At 50.0% G+C, this 21,943-nt stretch overlaps 1 protein-coding gene across 4 annotated transcripts in view; it reads right to left on the minus strand.

The window, feature by feature from the left end:
* Positions 1-4,836: 4,836 nt before the first annotated feature.
* TGFBRAP1 (transforming growth factor beta receptor associated protein 1) overlaps positions 4,837-21,943 on the minus strand; it is a 65,134-nt gene continuing 48,027 nt past the window's right edge. For all 4 annotated transcript variants that reach the window (XM_075563338.1, XM_075563339.1, XM_075563337.1 and 1 more), the window contains 7 exons: positions 20,782-21,123; positions 17,514-17,571; positions 16,248-16,391; positions 13,885-14,028; positions 13,153-13,312; positions 9,195-9,628; positions 4,837-6,657 (listed from right to left, as the gene is read on the minus strand). In XM_075563338.1, the coding sequence (XP_075419453.1) occupies positions 6,481-6,657; positions 9,195-9,628; positions 13,153-13,312; positions 13,885-14,028; positions 16,248-16,391; positions 17,514-17,571; positions 20,782-21,123 (1,459 nt within the window). In that variant the 3' untranslated portion in view covers positions 4,837-6,480. The remainder of the gene's footprint in view (positions 6,658-9,194; positions 9,629-13,152; positions 13,313-13,884; positions 14,029-16,247; positions 16,392-17,513; positions 17,572-20,781; positions 21,124-21,943) is intronic.

A 21,943-nucleotide genomic window follows, 5' to 3' on the forward strand; every position in this document is an offset into this window, starting at 1 on the left:
CTCCATTTCTCACGATGCTATCTGTTGGTCTAGTTGTGACGATTTTCATCTTCTCTACATTGAGTTGTCATCCACACTGAAGGCTGCAATCCTTGATCTTCATCAGCAAGTGCAACAAGTCCTCCACACATTCAGCAAGCAAGGCTGGGTCATCTGCATATCGCAGGTTGTAAATAAGCCTCCTCTAATCCTGATGCCACGTTCTTCTTCGTGTAAGCCAGCTTCTCTGATGACTTGCTCAGCATGCATGGTGAGAAGATACAGCCCTGACACACCTTTCATCACTGTAAACAAGGCAGTATTCCCTTATTCTGTTCATACAAGTCCCACATGTCCACAGTGAAGTGTCCTGGAACTCCCCTTCATCTCTTAAGTGACCCACAGTTTATTACGGTCCACAGTCGGATGCCTTTGCACAGCCAATGAAACACAAGTAAACATCTTTCTGGTCTTCTCTGCTTTGAGCCAAGATCCATCTGACATCAGCAATGATATGCCCTGTTTTAATGTTATAGATAAAATATGTAAAAGCATGTAGTTCATGCATGCTTTTGGTAGCTTACTTTATAAACATAAAAACAATGTGCCTCACATCCATAGAAAATGTATTTAATATACTCCTATTAATAAAATGACCATGTTAAGGCCTAAAATTGAGTTTCTACATTGAGTCATATAAAAAAAAGTAGATACATTGTAAATTACCTGAAACCAAAGAAATCAAATATCTTTTGAAAATTTCATGATTTGATCTTATAAAACAACCAGAGGGAAACATCCTCTGTATTCCGATTCTCAAGAAAGCAAACATCTAGCATTTTGGCTAACTAAATACATTTGTGAACAAATCAATGGTTGCTAAGTCATTAAGGTATTGTGAAACAATTTAGTAATAAATTTTGTTCCAGGAACATTTTCAGGCAACATGCTGTCTCAGACAGATAAGGGAGGGGCCAGGGCAGACTGACTCCCCTAACGCTGTTGGGCACATCAGCGGCTCTGGGTACATGATAAATGTGTGTGGGCGACCAGCGGTAGAGGCTGTGATGAATCACATGGGCAGCAATGATGAAAACACACTGCGTTGCCCGAGTTGACATTTCTGCTGAGACAGGTTGCGGATGTGTCTTGCAGCTGAGTCTGACACATGTGGGATCAGAGGAAGGAAAACTGGCATCTCAAGGGAGGCACCCAGAGAAAGAGGCCCTCACTGAGGAAGCAGGAGTGCAGAGGGTGGGAAAGGGCACCGCATTTCTCGCCAAGAGCTGAAGACCCTGGAGGGAACGGCCCACAAGCAGAGAGCACACACCAGCTACCCTGGAGGCGGGTGAGGCAGAGCCGGAAGCAGTGGGGTGCTTCCTCCCATCAGGCCTTTCCCTGTCACTGGGGCAATGCACACGTGGACAAGGTTGAGAGGCTGCAACTGCTGGAACACAGCCATGAAGATGCTGTGGTGTGCTTGCACTGTGTGGGCCCAGGCGCAGCCGTGAGAGCCCAGAACTTAGGCTGTCAAGGGCTAGGCCTGGTCCCTTAAGTGGGCTGCTTCCTGCTGGCCCCATCGTCGTGCTTGGAGGCGGGTGTGCGTGCAAAGAACCCCCCAGACACCACCCAGCTCCCCCACTCGATAATGGATGCGTCCACCAAGGCGGAAGAGGCTAGTATATTTTACACACGCGTGTTCTAGTTTTGTGTGCGATCCACACGCCCTGCAGGGCGCTGGCTGCCACGTGGGGAGGGGCAGGCGAGGGGATGCTGGGGCCCCAGGGGAGTCTGCCGGAACCCAGGGTCCCCCACATCCAGCGACATTCACTCAAGTCAGCCTGGGCCGCCGGCCTGTGTGCTTTCTAAGCCCTCTCTCTTGCCGCGCGGTCTGGTTTCACTAATTTCTGACGCTGTGGGCTGCCGACGGAATTAGAGCGATTTGCTTTCCTTCCCCGGTTGCCAGCTCAAGAAAACCCGCCTTCATTAATTCGAGTGCTTATATCTGAACAACGTGTTAACAAGCTCGTCGAAGGCGCTCCAGCCATCTCGCTCTTCGGAGAAGGTGAAAGGTCCTCCAGGCCATCTGGCGGGGATTTGTGTACAGTTCCATGTCAAACGCTGGGGCTGACAGGCCCGTGAAGAGCAAATGGGGTGTTAGTTAATCTCTAATTAACCCTCAACAAGTCACAGCCCATTTAACAGCGGCAGGCCAGTCGGTGCCGCCTTGGTCCCCACCGGCAGACGTTGAGGACATGAATTTACAGTCAATTGTCTCCCGGCGTGGCCTTGTCTTCTGCATTTCTGTCACATTCTCAAGTGAACGTTGTCCAAATCTCTCCCGTCCCGAGGTCTCAGGTGACACAGACGTGAGGGAAGACCATGGAAGGGGCTGTCCTTGTGATTCTTCTGACAGCACCCACTGCCGTTCGAGAACAGTCCCCCGGGGGTTGGAGGACACAGGAGAGCTTTGTCTCTTAGTTTGGGGTTGGTGACATGGCAGGCCAGGTAAGCTGCAGATTCGCTGAACACCCTGTGCCCTCATTTCTTCAGATTGCACTATGGGTAGGTAAGTGTTAACTCAGGGTTAGTGGTTCAAACCCACCAGCGGCTCTGCGGGAGAAAGAGGAGGTTGTCAGCTCCATCCAAGCTTCCAGCCTCGGAAGCCCACTGGATGACCGAGGAGGATTCTGTAGATTCATTGCTGGGTAAGGAGCCGTGGTGATACAGCAGTAAACTGCTCAGCTGTTGAATGAAAGTTGTACCGTTCAAAACCACCAGCCTCTTTACAGCAGCAAAGATGTGGGAGTCTGCTTCCGTAAAGCTTTGTAGCCACGGAAACCCTACCAGGTCACCGTGAGATGGAACTCCCTGGACGGCAGTGGGTTTGGTGTCATGGGCTATGAAATCCTACCTGTGGTATCCCACACAGACACTTGCATGCAGAAGATTCCCGGCTGGCATGTGAACCATTCCTCTGCAGAGGAATCTCCTTGAGGTTAGAGTACCTTTAGCTCAGGGCAAGGACGGTGCCAAGGGGCCCTAGTGACACACTGGTTAAGTGTTTGGCTATTAAAGGCTGGCAGTTAGAATCCATCCAACCGCTCCAAGAGAAAAGACCTGGTGATCTTCTCCCATAGATTACAACCTAGAACACTCTATGGCCCATATAAGAAAAGGCAGTTCTGTTCTGTCACAATGTTTCCCACGAATTGGAAATGAAGTCCACAGCAAGAGTGCCTAGAATCAAAGGCCATGTGGAAGAACTGTGAAATCCATCCCACAACAACCTGCGACGAACCAGGAGCTAATAAGGACTAGAGTGAAAATTCCAAGGTGAGATGAAAAAACTTTGTTTCGAGTTAGAAACTCAAGAACAAGTTTATTTTCAGAGTATCTGGCTAAAAAGTGACCAAAGCACCATGGTGCTCCTGAGGTAACAAGAATTTAAGAAGGAGCTTTGAGGAGGCAGAGTTGTTAGTAAGCAAATCAAATGTAGGACAGCCCTAACAACAGATGGGTGGGATGACAAGACAGCCCTCTCTCTGCAGGTGTTGGAAGTGCAGAACAGATCACTGAGCTCTACAGAGAGCTCTTGTGGCACGCTGGTTTAACTGATAGCCTGACAACCCAGAGGTCACCAGTTCAAGCCCATCAGCTGCTCTGCAGAAGAGGCTGGCTGCTCTGGTAATGACTCACAGCCTCGGACACTCATGGTAGTAGTAGTAGTTCTGTTTCCTCAAGGTCATGCTGAGTCAGAACTGACTCCATGGCTATGGATTAGTTATACAACTCCTTAGACTACCATGGAGGCCAGAAAACATTAGCAAGGTAATTTTTATTTTTAAAAAAATGATAGGGAGGGTACAGAAAGAACAAAGAATTAAAATGATTTCTCATAAAAGGAACAAGTTTACATTTGTACGTTTTGTGTCTTTGGGATCCAATGAGGGGCAAAGAGCAAGGTTGTGGGACAGAGGTTTCCACGAGCAGAGCAAGCACAAGCTAATCTGGAAGCCGCATCAGTGCAGCGCGAGAGCACCTGGGCTTCCCGCCAGCCCCGCCGCCCACCAGCCAGCACTTTAGGTAAAGTTATCAGTAGGAGCTTTTCAGAGGCGTTCAGACCCAATCTTCTCCGGCCTAGGCGACACTTTTACATGAATGCTTGATAGGCAACAGTAGCTAAACAGTTCCTAAAACTCCATACTATTGCCCACAGAAAGTTAATGTAAATGGAGTTTAGTTCATGCTGGTTTAACTAGAATGGTAACGTTGAGCCTAACGAGGGGAAAGGGGCTGAGTGATGGTTTAATTGCTTTATTCAACGGCACAGTCACAAAGCAGCAGGTCTGGTGGAAAGAACCATATACTTCTTTTAAAAAATATATATTTGTGAAAGGGCTTTGTGGAGGAAGTCAGAGAAAGGTTACATAGAAACAGCCTGGCTTCCACATAGGGGGCAATTCTGCACATTGCCCTAGAATTCAGCTTGTCTTATGTAATGGGGGGTTGGGGGGAGGGGGTAGAGCTCTTCAACTTTAGTTCTCAGAGGGTGGCGGACATTTCAAAACATTGACCCATGCTCATAGTAACATGAGCATCACACCCACAACTTAGGAAGGCGCCGCCCCAGGCCTCTTCAAGCCTTTCCCCACGGCGCGGCTGCAGAAACAGGGCTTTTCACGGTGAAGTGTCGCCTGGAAAAGGTCCCCTATTTTTTGAGGAACAGAAACCAAACTCACCAGTTGAATGATCACGTGTGTCGGACTGGTGGCCAGCCCGTAACAGAGGCATCCATGGTGCACAACCAGCTTCCACTTCATACCAAACAGACACGGTGAGCAGCGGAGCCACAGGGAGAATTGTGAAATCATTTATTCTTTAGGTCACGGGAGACAGAGGGTGCCAGGCCACCCAAACAAGGCAGGGACGTTTTGCTTCTCAGCCCACTGGGAGTCACAGAAGGACAAAAATAGAAGACTGACCATTATTGTTTCGAGAAGGACAATGAGCTCTTCATCCCGCCTAGGCCTTGGGCTGAACAACAAGGAGCTTTCCCCTGCTCCTCTCCTGTCACACAGACAAGCTTCTTCTCCGAGCGGTCCAGTGTGTGCACATATGTGGGTGTGTGGGGGCCAAGGGGGGGGATCTAGCTTCACGATTAAGAATCCAGTCAATAGTTGCAATGAGTAAATCCAAGAGAGAGGGCAGTGAAATAACAACAGCTTCAGTTTAAACACAGAACGGACTCCTAACCCGTTAGGTGGGAGCGCTGTGTGTCAGTGGGCAGTAAACCATCCGCAAGGTGAGGTAAGGTAGCCTAGGCGCACTGGGGCTAACACTGGCTGTGGGAATGGCAGCTCCTGGCCTCAGTCAGCTCGGCGAGTTGAAGCGCTGGCTGCGGGTGCAGGCTTACCACGGTCCCTCAGAGCTCCCTTTGTGCACATTAGTACTTCCCTTTGCGTTTCCTGGGTACTGAATCAGAGATACACTTTTAATAATAATAATAATAGCTAATGATGGCTAATAAATATGACAGAGGAGCTTCTTAGCAAAAAAAAAAAAAAACAACCCCGTACATATATGATGATTTTTTTTTTAAAGTCAGATGCGTTACTCAGGAAGGAGCCCTGGTGCGCCCTGGTGAAAGTGCTCTGCAGGACAATGAGGCAGCCTGGCTTCCACAAAGGTGCACCGCCTGGGGAGTCCCACGGGGCACTTTGCTCTGTCCTAGAGGGTCGCTGTGAGTCGGTGTCAACTGGCTGTCATTGGGTTGGGTTTGGGGTGTCCTTCATGGGGTTCCAAATCAGCAGAGGATCTGACATAAGGCCTGGCGCTGCAGCGGTGCTTCGGGAGGTCTCCGCTGGCTTTGCAGCTGGAAGCAGACAGATTTCCTCCAGCACGGGCTTGGTGAACGAGGCAGGATCTCGCCTGGCTGAGCAATGGAGGGTAGGAATGAGGAGAAACACTGCCTAGGGGCGGCCACCTCTGAGCGGATGGGCAGAGAATTCACTGCGGGCTCCCACACCCCATACAGCAGGGGCAGGAGGGTGAGAGTGGGGACGCAGGAGGCCAGGAAAGGAGACCCCATGGATGAACGCCCACCGCCGGGAGAGAGGCTGCATCTCCATGCCATGTGGGGGAAAAGTTTTCAGTGCAAATAAGTCTCTGGATACAGGGGTGCTGGGGGCACCCAAGGGTCTGGGTAGCACAGCAAAGGCTCATTTTTTTCAAAGGAGATTTTTTTTCCCTTTTTAATGACTATGCACCTGCACAAGTCGTCGGTTGAAACGGTTCTGTGGGTAGGCTTGGTATTTTAAGGTGTTTCCCATTTACATTCATCTAAAGTGGTCAGCAGTTAAGAGTCCCTGCTTCACATTGACTGCACACTGCCAGCTCCCGGGATGTGGCCCCTTCCCCGGCTTAACACACTGCGCTCTGCGTCCGCAGGCTGGGTGAGGGGCCAGGAGTTCACCCTCACATGCCCAGGCGGGCCTTTTTTCAAGTCCGGTTGCCAGAGCTGGGTGAGTTCGGGTGCGTGTGCCTGCTTGCAGCGCAGTGGGTGTGGACCAGACCACCATTTGGGTATCTAACAAACACAGGCTCACAAAAGGGATTTTGGCACATCTGGCAAAGCTTTTTGTCCGAGAGCCGAAAGGAGCTTCCTTTTACCTTCATCTGCAAGAGACCAAGAATTCTGTCACACAGAGGAACAACAAGGCGCTATTTTCCCAGAGCGGAGAGGCCTCCTCCACAGATTGTTACTGTCAAGGACCGTTGTAATGTCAACTTCTTGAAACAGACTATAAAAGGTATTAGGAGCTGAAAATTAAAACGCTCTTAGTAACCAATCCAAACCTGTGGCCTTTGAATGCATTCCGATCCACAGTGCCCTTACAGGAAGGAGTTGCACTGTCCCGTACGGTGTGCAAGGCTGTAACCATTAAAAGATGAGGACTGCCTCAATTTTCTCCCATAAAGCAGCTGGTGGATTCCAACCACCAACCTTCAGTCAGCAGCTGAGTGCTACTAGGGCTCTCCTTCTTAGAACTTCAACAAGAAACCAACTCCCTGCCTGGGACCAATCCTCACTCATAGCAACCCCACAGGACAGAGCAGAACTGTCCCTATGGGCTTCCAAGGCTCGTCCTGCAGAGTGGCTGAGGGGATCGATGGCTGAGCTTGTGGTTAGCAGGCCGTCCAACCTGTCATCCACTAGGTTAGCAGCTTCTGAGTAATCAGAGGTGAACGAGAGCTACAAAACGGCTTTCTTATTTTACAAAGTACTTGCTGCTTGCCTGACCGAGGCAGACAGTGTTTATGTTTCTATCCAAGAAACTCTTCTCGGTCCTCTGCGCTGTCAGTTTTAAGGACGGACTGTAGTAAATTCACATATGAGCGGTGAGTGGCCTCTTACTTGCAAATAAGGCGACTAGGGCACAGACACAGCTAGTTTGAGGCATGCTCCCGGGGCTCTTGGGGACATGACGTCCGTGCTGCAAAGGGGGTGAAGGTGGGATGTAAAGCCAACAGCTCCAGCTGAAAAATGGGACTTGAGTTTTAACAAGTTAAGAAGTCCCAGTGGACAAATGACTGGTATCAACCCACATAAGGCTGTCTATTCGTAGGAGTGAGTAGCAACTTTGTGAATTCATCATGCATTCAATAGTTCCAGCAGACATTCAACCCACAATGACTACATGCCCGTCAAATGCTGGACTCGGCCCTAAAAGTATACTGAGATGAAGAAATGAAGCTCCTTGTGCCAAAGAAATCAGAAGCCTCGTAGCAGAGGGAGACAATCTGAATGCAGGCAACATGACCGTGAAGTGGAGAGTACTATGTCCCCGCTCCAGCCTTGGCGTGGGCCACTCGCTAGTTGTTTTGGCGTCTGGGTCTCACAAGAAAGAAGTCTCCAGAGGCAAAGGAGCGCACAGAGACTGAGAACCGGCAGCTCTGAGTTGCTCAGGAATTCCTATCTGGCTGCCTCCATTTGCTAACACCTGTGCGACTTCTCTTGGAGCCCTGCGGGTGTGGTGGTTATGAATTGGGCTGCGATCCCGCTAGTCGGCAGTTCGAAACCACCATCAGCTCCAAGGGAGAAAGATGAGACTTTGTACTCCTGTAAACAGTTACTGTTTCAGAACCACGCAGGGGGTCACTATGAGTCAGCACTGACTTAATGGCAGTGAGTTTGGTTTTCGGTGAGATAGCTATGTGCCTCAGTTTCCTTTCCCGTGAAATGCAGACAGGAATAGTAGATACCACAGAAAGCCGTGATGATGAAATTATAGCAATCACGTCAAGCCCCTGTAATAGCGGCTGCATACCTACTATGTGTGCAGCATGTGTCAGCTGTGATGGTGTCTGTCCCTTGAAGGAGCCCTGGTGGTAGTATGATGGTTAAACACTCAACTACTGACCGAAAGGTTGGCAGTTCAAACCTAGCAGCTGCTTCTGTAAAGACTGCAGCCTAGGGGGTGCTGTGGAGCAGTTTCACCCTCTCCTACAAGGGTCATTATGAGGCAGCATCGACTTGAAAGAGCACAACATCCTCCCTCCCTTCGCCTTCCTCACACCTCTTTCTGGACTGTCAGGGTCTGAAAAGGGAGAGATGAATACCTACCAGCTCGCCTTGTGACCCTACCCATATATACCTCAGCTTCTCTAGGAGTAGAATCCTGTCTTTGAATGACTGGCGGTGTCATGGTTATGTGTTCGAAACCACCAGTCGCTCTGTGGGGTAAAAATGGGGGTTTCCACTCCTGTAGAAAGTTAAGTGTCCAAAACTCACAGGTGAAGTTCTACCATGACCTATAGCAGAGATCCTCAAACTTTTTAAACAGGGGGCCAGTTCACTGTCCCCCAGACCAATTAGAGGGCTGAACTATGGTTTTAAAAAAAACAAAACTATGAACAAATTGCTATGCACACTGCACATATCTTATTTTGAAGTAAAAAAACAAACGGGGCAAAAATATCCGGCAGGCCGGATAAATGTTCTCGGCGGGCAGCATGTGGCCCGCGGGCCGTAATTTGAGGACGCCTGATTGATAGGGTCGCGATGAGTCGGAATCAACTCGCTGGCAATGAGTGAGAAAGGCATAGAGCGGGGAAAAGAAATGACATATATTTTTCCATAAGTAAAGTCTACTCTTAAAAAAAAATGTCAACTGGTCAGGGATGCTAGGTTGCCCAAATGGCCACACACCCACCTTGTCACATTTGTAGATTAAGTTTTCAGATTTGGCCAAGCCCGCAGCCACTTGAGTCATCCTCTTGGTGTGGAAGCTCTGCCTCATGGCTCCCATCAGGAATGGGCAGAGGAGCTGCACGGACCAGGTGTCGGGCAGCAGCTGCAAAACCTGGGCCGCATCAAATTCTGTGGCATGGTGATTCAGGAGGTCCACGGCGGCCACGACCAGCCCACAGTCGGAGGGGTCGGCGCTGAGGTAAATGGAGAGCAGCGTGTGGAAGAGGCGCTGCCGGTAGGGGTGGTCCCTGCCCTCGGAGCTCCACAGGCAGTAGTCCTCAGCCGCAGAGCAGTCCTTCAGCTCGTGCACCAGGATGTGCAGGGCCTTCTGGTGCTCCCCCAGCTTCCCGTGCAGGATGGCGCTCTCCATGTGCAGGCCTGTGCCCTGGGTTTTCTCTGTCAAGCAGAAGCTGCAGGTTAGAGACCGACACGGGACACAGGGGAACCCAGGAGCAGGCCACTCGGGCGCAGCCTGCCTTTGGGCCGCCTTCTCGGGAGAAGGCGAAGCGCATTTGGTTCCCGAGATGTTGCTAAACACTGCCACCTAGATGACTAAGACCAGACTTTCCTCAGTGCTGTTCCAAGTCTGAATCCAGGGCTGGAGCCCGTGCTCAGAATGCACATTTGCTCTGGTGTCTAGATTTGTTAAACCAAGAATCCGCATCTCGGATGGCCCAGGGAACTGACAAACAAAGCAGCTCCAGGCTTCGATTCATCCATGGTTACTCGTCTTGCCCAAGAAAGGGTTCCTTTTTTGCCGAGAGGAGATGCTGCCAGCTCTACCTCCTGGGCAGCATCACTTCCTTCCAAAAAGCAGTCAGAACCCCGTCTAACCGCTTTCATTCCTATTTAAAATACATTTTATTGGGAGGAAGATGGGGATGGATGGATGGATGGATGGATGGATGGATGGATAGATAGATAGATAGATAGATAGATCATGTATACTAGCGGATAAGCCAAAATTTTCAGCACATTTTTAATGTAGTTTTTGTGGTAAAATTAGGTGCCTCGTCTGATATTTGGGTTGGCTTACACTTGAGTATATATATACTTTATACATATATATTAAATTCATACCATGTGACTTAAGGGTTTTATTTCTCCGGTCTTTTACGTTCCCAGGCGATTGGGAAAAGACCCCCTCCAAAGGCAGCTTCAGCTCTGCCACAGGTCCTGCCTGAGCGGCTGTGTCTGGTCGCCCAGCCTCTTTGCTTTGCATCACAAATGTAACCTATAGGAATGGCATGTAAGAGTTCTTCCTACGGCAAAGGGGTAGTCTACGGATGATGGCTACTTCAAGGGCCCAATTACAGGCACTTTGCACTTGAGCGCAGCCACAGCAAGGCCCTCCAGCTGCCCATCAATTCTGGTACATGAAGCAGACGCCACAGTCTTTAGCAAAGGGGTCTACAATGTACTAACTATAGCTCTGGGCAGGAGAGCGGCACGCCCCCCTGGCCATCTCTATGATGAAACGTCAACAGAGAATTACCCAGTGGCGACCGTGTTGAAGGCACAGGAAGAAGGGCAAAGGCAGCGAGGAAAAGCAAAGTAATTTACCCTTACGTGGTGACTCCCATCCATCCTCCTTATGCCTATGTGCTTCTCAGTGCAAGCAGACTAGACAGTCATCCCTACAACTTCCCCAGGCCGACACATTCCCAAGCCACCTCGCCGGCAAGCATGGGCCAGGGGTGTTCTTTAGTTTCTAGTGCTCTTTCCCGCGTGCCTCTGAGGGAATCCCTGTTCTCTACGTGCTCCCGGCTTTTATCTGCAAACCTAGGCGGACACTTGATGACTGTCACGTGTGACCTCCTCCAGGAGGCTGACCCTGCTCTCTCCACGCTCAGGCACGCTTCATTGCCCAGTCCGGAACATCTACCAGCCTTCATCGGCATGCCCATTCAATGGGACCCTTGAGGACCAGAACCAAGTCTTTTTCGTCTTCATATCCACGATGGGCAGTGCCTGATGCCCTAGTCATGCTCACAAAGGCTGGACGAATGAAAACACTGATCGGCAAACTCATTTCTAGCATGCTTTTTCAAAAGGGTAAACTACATAGCCACCCTGGTCCACTGCGAATAGTCAATTCTGACTTACAGTGGTCCTACCCAGGAGTTCGGAAGCTGTAAATCTTTAAGGGGACAGCTAGTCTCATCCTTCTCCCACAGAAGGGTCGGTGGCGTTGAACTGCCGATCTTGAGGTTAGCAGTCCAACACTGACCTGGCAGTGCCAGCAGGGCTCCTAAGTAGGCTATAAACGAGGGGTGCTCTTCAACAAGACTGAGCAGCCAGCGCAGCGTGGACAGTGGCCTGCCAGGACGAACACTGGCTAGGAGTAAGCACTGTGGCTGCACAGATGCAGGGCAGCTGGGGAGGAAGTGGTGTTCACGTGACATACTCAGACCTGTGTGCATGTCCTGGCTCTCCTATGAGCGACCTGGGGTGAATGGGCCCCTTGCTAAGCTCTGGTTTACTCTCTTGTAAAACTGGGGCAACCACAGGGCTTACCCTTCACGTGGTTTATATGAAAACTCAGCATCACAATACACACTGAGCAAGTGGAACTATGCGGCCCAGTAACCATAGTAACAGTGATAACCTGTGTTAAAGTAAAACGCGCTACTACTCATCCCAGAAAGTGCAAGTTTAGAAATCTGGGCTGTCAACTAGTGCAAGAGACCAGTTAGTGGACATCCCCTTATAGACAGGTTGCGGGGAGGACACAAGCCAGTCGGGGTGCAGTATAGCAATGATGAAACAAACATACAACTTTCCTCTAGTTTTCAATGCTTCCTTCCCCCCCACCCCCCACTATCATGACCCCAATTCTACCTTACAAATCCAGCTAGACTGGAGCAGGTACATGGTTACACAAAAAAGTTGGAAACAGAGGGAATCCAGGACAGAACCCCCGCCCCCCCCCGGACCAATAATGGGAGTGGCGATATCAGGAAGGTAAGGGGAAGGTGGGGGAACAAAGGGAGAACTGATCGCAATGATCTACATATAACTCCTTCCCGGGGGAGGGGAAACAGAAAAGTGGGTGAATGGAGACATCGGACAGTGTAAGACATGAAAACAAAATAATTCATAAACTATCAAGGGTTCAGGAAGGAGGGAGGGAGAGAGGGAAAAAATGAGGAGCTGATACCAAGGGCTCAAGTAGAAAGCAAATGTTTTGAGAATGATGATGGCAACAGATGTGCAAATTTGCTTGAGACAATGGAAGGATGTATGGACTGTGATGAGTTGCATGAGCCCCCAATAAAATGATTAATAAAAAGAGAGAGACCAGTCCATGGTGTCCACTGCACATAAATGCGACTGTGTGACACTACATCGTGTAGAAGCGTTGTCTCCGCTCCCTGGAGGAGATGCGAACCAGACCCCCTCCAAGATGTCTACGCTACCTTGCTTGGCGTATGGGACCACAGGTTCCCTAAGAGCAGGCAGCTGGGGGTGGGGGAGGGCAGGGCCAGCCGGAAAAGCCCCTGCGCCAACACGGCCTTGAGCAAAAGAAACTAGGATAATATCATTCCCCCAAAGCCAAATAAAGACGTTCCTGTCACAGGACTGGACACCGGAACACGGTTGAAATGCAGCACTGTGAGCCTCAATAGGGACCTCAAGATAACAAAAAAAAAATTACTTTCAAAAACAAAATAACTGAACGAAAAAGTTTAAATGAAAGAGTTACTGATAACTTCCCAACGTCTACCAAGACAGCTTTTAGGTCCTCAGTTTAGGTCAATCTGCTTCTGAAGGGCGGCAGCAGGAGCAGCTTCACCGACTCGGCCGGGAGGGCCACCGGTGGACTCCCACAGGTGCTGTCCTCAGCCCGAGCACTGAGCTCTGCCCCCACGCCTCGGACAGAGCCTTTTAAGTGGAGAGAATACGGAAACGATGCTCACCTATCAGAAGGTGGACTCTGTACAAGTCGGATTTCTGGAGCAGACTTTGGAGCTTGGCTTGCGTCCCAGCCACTTCTGCACCCTTGCCGCTGGTGCTGGGCGTCTTCTGCAGCACCTCCTCCAGGTACAGGAGAGCAAGCTGAGTGTGATACGCTTCCTTCTGCAGAGAACAGGGAGGGGCCCGAGCTGACAAAGAGCACTGGCAGTGTGTGGGACCGGGCATCTCTCGGGGCAGCTGGAGCGTAGACAGGCTGAGGCTGTGCAGGGGAACGACGGAGCCAGGACACGCGCCTCCGTGAGGGACCACCACGCACTAGCTGCCCCAGAACCCTCTCAGAGATCATGCCACCCAGAAGATGACCCTATCATCTTTGGGGAAGAGAGAAAGGTTTTCTTCAAAACAAGGATTCTCGTCGGAGGAGTGCAGTGCGCCAGAATTAAGTGGTCTGCAATAGGACACAGCTTCTCCCATTCCCTCTAGGAGGGACAGAGAAGGCGAGCAGGAAAGGGGAAGGAAAATAGAAGCTGGGTAGAGATGAGATGGAGGGTGGGAAGAAAGGCTACTTGCTTGTTCGCTCCCCCAGCCTCAAGGCCCTCCCTTTCAGACCATCAAAAAGTACAGGCTGAGCTTGAGAGCCATTTGCCCCAAAGGGTTATAGTCTCATTCCGTCTATTATATGACCATGGTGACCTGACAGCCTGCACGCAGGTCTACCTGTCTGATGTGCTCACCTGCAGCCTTCTGTCGATAACTAGGTGCTCCAGATATTTCGCATGGGCTTTTGGGTATTTTTTAAGGCAATTGATGACATCGTCTGGATTGAAACTGTTCTGCTCTTCATCCAAAGGTCTCTTGGTAAAAACTTGAACTCCAACCTGAAATAGGCGTAGTGCCATTGTTACGATGCTTCTCAAAGCTACTGTCGTCATCGGGGCTTTGATCACTGATCCTATGAGCCTTGGGCAAAAAAGCCATCCATCAAAAGACACTGGGATAGAGTGGGGCAGGAACAAGGGCCAGAGGGCAGAGGTAGGGAAGGCACCTAAATCCCGAAGCCCTCTTCCTAAATCCCACTGGGATTTGTTTTAACAGAAGGTCAGATCCTAAAGAATGAAGCACTATTAACATCCTGTTTTGCAAACTAGGAGTGACAAATTCTCAATATTAAAGGTTACCAGAGACCAAGGGTGGTCACTTGCTATCAAGTGCGATGAGAGGCTGTTTTAAAATCCTGGAGATTCAGGATAGTTAACCCTTTGTTCTCTCAACAGTGATGATCTATCATGTGCCTGCAGTGACAGATACATGACCGGTCTCAGAGTGGCCCTGCTGGTCACTGGACAAGATCACCTGGCTGCCTTCCTGCAGTGATCACCTGGGGCATCTGACTGAAGGTCAGTCTAAATAGGGAAGAAGAGAAACGAACCCGTGGCACCTCACTTGACCCCTTATACATGTGCACTCGTACTCCGTATATCACACACACACACACACACACACACACACACACACACACACAGAGAAATAACATAGCTGTTATGTGTATGAATTTGGGGTTGGGCTAGCCTGGATGTGACTCAACTTCAACAACTGTATGACCTTGGGAAAGTGTCTTGACCTCTCTGAGTCCCTGTTTTCCTACCTGTAAGTCATATCCATCCTATGGGGCAGTGCTCCTGCTGGTAGTGGCCCTCGAGTCAATCCAGACTCATGGTGAGCCGGGTGTGCAGAGGAGAGAGCTGCTTCATTGGGTGTTCAAGGCTGTGACCTCTGGGCAACAGAGCACTCTGCCTGGCTTCCAAGAAGCCTCTGGGTGGAGTCAAACCTCCAACCTTTCCACTCTCACTTAACTGGCTGCACCACCTAGGGGTACCCATGGAATCAAGATTGATGTTTCAAAGGGACAACACATGTGAAGTGCTAGGTACATGAACTGGTTTGCAGAAGACAGTCAATGCCAGCTGATACCCTATACCAGCACTGGGTCAAGTCTAAACTTATGATTCTCACAGATTCGTGATGCAGGAACATGTGGGCTGTGCCCTGCATGTGTGCACAGGGCAAAGCACAGGTGGAGTAAAAGATTCCCAAGGCACACGGTCACTGGCCTTCCACCTCCCAGTTAGGGCAGTGCCATGAGGAATGTGTTTCACTTCTAACTGTAGAAAGACAGTCACGGGAGCAATTCTTAGAAACTCCACATCAAGGTCCAGTGTCAGAAAGCGAGTTTGCCACTCAGGAGTCAGTCAGGGAAATGCACATAGACCTCTGTGACTGTGAAAACGGAAATGTCCTCTTGCCTCCAGTTGAGGGATTCTGTCACTCTGGCCGGCACATACTGCCTTCCCCGCAGCCCCTACCCACAGCCCATACTTTTCTAGGGCCATCACCTCCTGGTCCTCCAAGAGGAGCCCAGTCCTGGCCACAGTATCCTCCCTTCCTCCACAGCCTAAGGGGTGGAGGGAGCAGAAACAGGGGCAGCAGCTTGCCTGGTGTTAAAGCTTTCTCCTTCCTTCCAAGGATCAGACATTGTTAAGTCTCCGCCTCACCTGCTCCACCCCACAGAAGATAAAGGGCCCCACTTCGAGAGTTGGTTTCATGCCCATTTAACAAAGTTGTTAAGAACTTGCTAAGAAACTGCCCTGGCTTAACCTTGGCTATCAGGGGGGCCTGCCTAGAAAGAAGATTCTGAAGAGCATGGAAGACTGAAGGGTCTCAGAAGCACAGACACAGGACTTCTGGAGGAGCTGGCGTTCATATGGTTCAAGGGCAGGTGCTGAATGACACACTGTGCTGTGTGGGGTGATGGGAAAGGCTTGGAGGTAGCGGAGATGGCTGCACCACGCTGGATGTATCTAGTGTCAAAGTAGAAAGTGCTCATGTGGTAAATTTTGTCACCCTATTTCGCAACCATTTAAAAAACTGCTTGGATGACAAATTTTAACGTTCTCTATTCAACTGCAATGAAATGTTTCCCCTTGAGAAAGTGATAGGAAATGAAGCCTTTCCAAGAGAAAGAAAGTAGAGTGGGAATCGAGTTTCTGCTGGGTTGCTCTGCCCAGGCCAGCGAAGGGCGCGGGAACGAAGCACACACCTCCTCACTCTTCTGCAGCAGCCAGTCCGCGTGCCGCCACACCAGCTCCCGGTCTGAGCAGTAGGTCAGGAAGTCCACCACGTAGTCATACAGGTCGGCGCGCGTGGGGTCGTGGATCTCTCCGTTCACGATGCTCACCCACAACTAGGAGGGGAGGGGGAGAGGGCGACAGGACATAGGAAGTGCCGTGCCGTTTCTGTGGCTCTTGTCAAGCTACAGATCTCATAGAACTGGCTTAGAAAAGGGACGGAAGCTCACTCACTTGGCCTTTTAAAATACATTCCAAAGTAGGAGGGAACTTTGAAATGCTTAAAGCACTCTCACCACTACCACCATCACCACTTTTTCCTGGTGGTGCAGTGGTTTTATGAGTCGGCTGCCACCTCAAGGTCAGCACTTTGAACCCACCATCGTCTCTGAGAGAGAAAGATGAAGCTTTCAACTCTTGTAGCTCCAATTGCGCAAACCCACGGGTGCAGTGCGCTGGGGGCAGGGGGTGGCCCTGCCCTACACGGTCACTCTGAGTCGGAAGTGGCTCGATGGCAGCGAGCTTGTTCAGTTTGGCCCAGAGAAATCAGTAATGCTGAGGATATGGCTCAGGAAACTGAAAAGAAACTAAGCACCATGTGCTTTCTCTTTCTTTCTGTTTTCAGTGGCGTCACAGTCGTGCAAATAGAAAGTCAAATGTACGAGGAGAGGGGCGGGCACGAAAAATGCTTATTCTGAAAGAGACAAGCTACCGCTGGCGATGCCTAGCCCCAGAAAGAAGCCATCGGCCCACTGCTGCCAGCTGAGTGCCACTTCCCACTTCCTCACCATGGGACTTGGTGGCTGCAGTCCTTTGTAGACCGTGACGGTGAGATGTCGTGGTTTAGACAAAGCTCGGTGCTTTGGCCACCTAGTGCTCCTGCTGTCTCTATTTGCTAGTAGTTATTCTAACAGCGGAAAGTCTACCTGCCACACACAGCCGCCATCAGCTGACAAGCCAGCGATGGTTACGTGCCTTGCTGGCTGGTGAGAAATCGTGTTTTTACCTTCAGCATTCTCAGGAACTCTACCTTGGTGATGTGCTTCAGAGAGGTCTAAAGACAAAATAAAAGGTATGCTCCTGGCTACCACCTCACTAAGAAACCTTCCTCCTCACTATTTTGTAGGGTTCTGTAAAAGCACGTGCACTAGGTCAGGGAGTTCCCTAACAAACCTGTCATGCTTGTTTTCTTGACGTTAGAAGGCACCAGATTCTAAATCATGTTAAGACGGACTAACCTGAAGGGCAGCGGCGTCTTGGTTATTGTAATGGTAAAGCAGTCCAAGTGCAAAGTACCTGCAAGATACCAACACGGTCAGCACAGTCTCTGCCTGCCATCTACTGTGGGCAGCACCCACACTAACACACCCTGGTTCGGGGCACTTCCTATTTCTGCCCACCTGGGACTTGCATAGCCAACTTGGGATGTTCCATTTTGCTGATTTATGTTTAGTACAGGCCAGTCCCCGGATTATGAGAGAAGGTAGTCATGCTAAGTTGGAACGGTAATGTATGGCTAATATCTAGCTTTGGTTAAATGTCTGTTTTAATATATAGTGTACTTTTCAATACACAAAATAAGAAAGAACCCCTTCCAGATATAATGGAAAATCTTTAACAATAAGGTTGTCAAAGTAATGTTTTGATGTGCATTGCAAAGTAGTGCCCAACTGTTAATCCCTAGAACGTCAGTGCAATAGGTTCCACATAGGCTGCTGCATCACTTTGGGTTGTTGATTTGTACATGAGTTAGCGGTTTATAACCAAGGGACTGAGGGTGCCCATAAGTTATGGCTTATCAGCTTCCCAAAAGGTTCACACTCCAATCTAAGATATGCTGAAACAACAAAAACCCGACAATCATATGTGAGGAAATTACATATGGGAGTGCTTTCTAATTTGCTTCAAATATTAGTACAATTTCATAGCTCTTCAGTTAAAATGATTAGCCTGTCATGAGATAACAGAAAAATACTTGGAAGGGGTGAGGAATAAGAACAACGGCGGTAACTGCCAACATGGCCCAGGTACCCCAGAGGGAAGGCAGAGGAGGGCATCCAGGATTCGAGGACCTGAGCTTTAATCCAGGAGCCCTGGTGGTGTCCTGGCTACTCACTGGCCTGCTAACTACTAGGCTAGCAGTTCAGAACCACCAGCCACTCCTTGGGAGAAAGATGAGGCATCCTAGTCCCCTAGAGAGTCGCAGTCTGGAAAACTCACAGGGGTAGTTCTCCCCTGCCCTATAGAGTCAGTATGAGTCAGCATCGACGCAAAGGCAGAGAGTCTGTTTTTTCTGGGGTTTCAGTACTTACGAGACATGTGAGTAGCTTCCAAACCCTTGACTTCTGCAATGATAACAGGAAAGGCTCGCGGTAACACTGGCATCACCCAGGCAGTGCGCCTTTATCAGGCTTCCCAAGTTCTGCAGTGGCAAGCACCTGGCCTACCCCCTTCCCAGAGGGAACTGGAGTCAGCTCATCAATCCAGTGAGATGTCAGACCTGGCCCCCCTCAACAAGCAAACACTCCAGCTGTTGAAGTATTTGTGTGAACCGCTCTCTGTTGTTTACGTGTTAAGAAAGTCGCTACACTGGCTCTCCAGGTCCCACCTTCCCAAGTCACTAACACGAGGCAGCAGTGCATGCGCTGGCTCCTACACAAAATAATGATGTCCCGGTGTGCCAACCATTGAACCACGCTTGACCTCCCTCCTACCCTAGAAGATGGCACCTCAGAAAAAAGGCCTGGCGATCTGCTTCTTAAAGGACCCACGCTTGAAGCAGCTGTGGGGCACAATCCTCTGCACACGTGGACTCACCACAAGCCACAATAAGATCAGTCCATAGTGTATACCAGTAACTCCAAGAGCCAGCACGCACACAGAGTCCAATTACAGAGCTGACCCACCCCAGGGTAAATGAACAGGAGCTAACATAGAAGCCCTGGCTCTTTATGGGACTCCTGGGTGGTAGCCAGTTCCAATTCATACCAAGATAAACCTCACCAAAACTCTTATTGCTTAATGAAAACAGGAAATCACTCAAACCCTTCATTTCCCATTAACCTTTAAAAACAAAGGGCTTGGGTGATTCCTGAATTAGATGAAGAAACTGAGGGCTAGCCATGTGATGCTACTTATTTGCCCAAAGAAAGCTGACTAGTCCAATCAACTTAGCTAGTATGTATTTAAGTGCCTGGTGCACAGAAAATAATGGGTTTAAGAAAAAAATTAAAAACTACTGCCATCCAGTCAATTGGATGCGCTATGAGATTAGCACTGGGCTTGCTAACCATAAGGTCGGTGGTTCAAACACACCAGTCACTCTGCAGGAGAGAGATGAGGTTACCTACTACTCCTGTGACAGTTCATGGTCAGAATTGACTCAAGGCCAGTGGGTTTGGTTTAGGGTTTACAGGACACAGCACAAGTGCCCCATAGAACTTCCAAGGCTATAAATCTTACAGAAGCAGACTACTTCGTTTCTCTCCCATGGAGTGGCCTGCTGACCGACCAGTTAGCAGTTGAACACTTAAACACGGTGCCATCAGGACTCCTTAGCATTTGAGTTGGGCACCTAGTGAGTCACACAAAGGATGAAGAAATAGTTTTGAACCGTTAGCTTTTATTCAACACAATCCAGCTCCCAGCCACCCTACAGGACAAGGTAAAGCAGCCCCTGTGGGTGCCGAGACTATAATTCTCTAAGGGAGTAGAAAGACCTGTCTTTCTCTCAAGAAGCAGTTGGTGGTCTCAAACTGCTGACCTTGAGGTTACTGCCCAATGTGTAACCACCACATCGCCAGGGCTCCTAACAGAATCCGAACCCCCCCACCCCCAAACCTCCGGCTCCTTTTTTAAACCGACTTCTCTTCAGCGTGGCTACCTACCAATCACTAATGTTTACTATTAATTTTATTAACACGAGTGTGATTTATTTCACTCATGATTCCTAGACTGAGGAGGGGGGAAACCTAAGAATCAATCCATCCCCTAACAAAGGCTATTTCTAGTTCCAGACTGTTCAAAACAAAGCCAAATTCACTGCCATGGAGTCAAGACTGACTCATAGTGACCCTCTAGGGCAGGTTAGAGATGCCCTGTGAGTATGTGACACTGTAACTATTTCTGGGAGTAGAAAGCCCGTCTTTCTCCTGCGGAGCTGCTGGTGATTTTGAAACGTCCACCTTGCAGATGGCAGCCCAATGTACGGCCACTACACCCCCAGAGTTCCTCCAAACTGCCCGACGCTGAAAGCACTGGTCTCCGGGCTCAAGCCCTCCAAGACCTTTTCCATTAGTCTGCAGGCCACTCTGGGGCAGCACCCTGCTCCTGTCGTCGTGATGATTTCATGGCAGCCACTCGGTAAACCTCTTGGGAACGCAACACATCATAGGGGCTAAGTAAGCTTCGGGGACTTCACAAACGGCTGGCTTCCTAGCAAGGGGCAATGGATGGAGGAGGGCTGGGTGGCGGCAGTGGGGTGGTACGCCATAAGAAAATACTCACTTTTTGTGTTTCTCTAGCCAGGCGGCACTGTCGGTTAGCAGACAGAAGTTCTCGGTGACCAGGAGGTCCAGCAGGCTGTCGTGGTCCGTCTCCGCATAGAGCTTGAGCAAGGCCGTGTCGACGTCTTCCCTGTAGCCGTTTGCTACGTCGGTGCTGCGGACTTCATTCAAGTAGCTCATGAGGAACCGCTTGCACTGGGCCATCTTCTCCTGGTCCCCTCGCGTGAGCTGGTGCAGGTCTGCGTACTCGTGGAGAGGAGGGTGAGCCCGCGTGAAGGAGGAGGAGGTAGGCAACAGGAAGGGGTAGAGAGAGATCAGCTCCCGGGCATCAAGCTGGCCGCTTCTGCAATTACAGTGTCAAACTAAATGAAGCAAAAAGAGAGAGAGAGTACACGTAGGCACACAAAACAACACTGGAGGGTGTGCATGTGTGCACACAGTAGTGGGGAGCTGGGCATCCGGGCAAGCGCTATAAAGCGGCTGTCCTCGTTGGCCAGCCGCTCCAGCACCAGTTCAGAGCCACGTGCCCCCGACAAACGACATGCCAATAACAGAGCGCTGAGGTGCCCAAACATCTGACACACTTACACGTCAAACTTAGCACTCGCTCAAATTCATTTCCATCCAGCTGATGCGAACTCACAGTGACCCTACAGGGAGGAACTGCCCCTGCGAGTTTCCCAGTCTGCAACTCTTTACGGGAGTAGAAAGTCTCTCCCACGGAGAGGCTGGTGATTTGAACTCCTGACTTTGTGGATCACAGCGTAACTCGTAACCACTATGCCACGCGGGCTCCTGAACTTCTGGGTCGCCGCAGCAAAGACAGCAACACAATGGATGGTATACCAGATGGACAGCTGTGCTGCTATTCTGAAATGAATGCCTTTCCTGTCGCGAAATGATAAACAGCTTACGGGGTTGTCCATAAATAAATGCTTTGAAAGAAACTACTTGTGATTTTTCTCATCAATGATCTTATAATGTGATGCAGAAGCATTCGTGGGATTTTCCAGAGAGTTTCGAGCATACCATTAGAATCCAGGTCTCGTCCTTCTTGTTTACATTGGCAGCAGTTAACAGCGCCCTCAACCCTGGCAAGCTTCTTTGCTGCATAACTCTTGCACGCTTTCTCCAGACTAGTGACCTCCCGTCATAGAAGCAGG

This window comes from Tenrec ecaudatus, chromosome 11 (genome assembly GCF_050624435.1).
Source record: "Tenrec ecaudatus isolate mTenEca1 chromosome 11, mTenEca1.hap1, whole genome shotgun sequence".
Classification (NCBI taxonomy): Eukaryota; Metazoa; Chordata; class Mammalia; order Afrosoricida; family Tenrecidae; genus Tenrec; species Tenrec ecaudatus.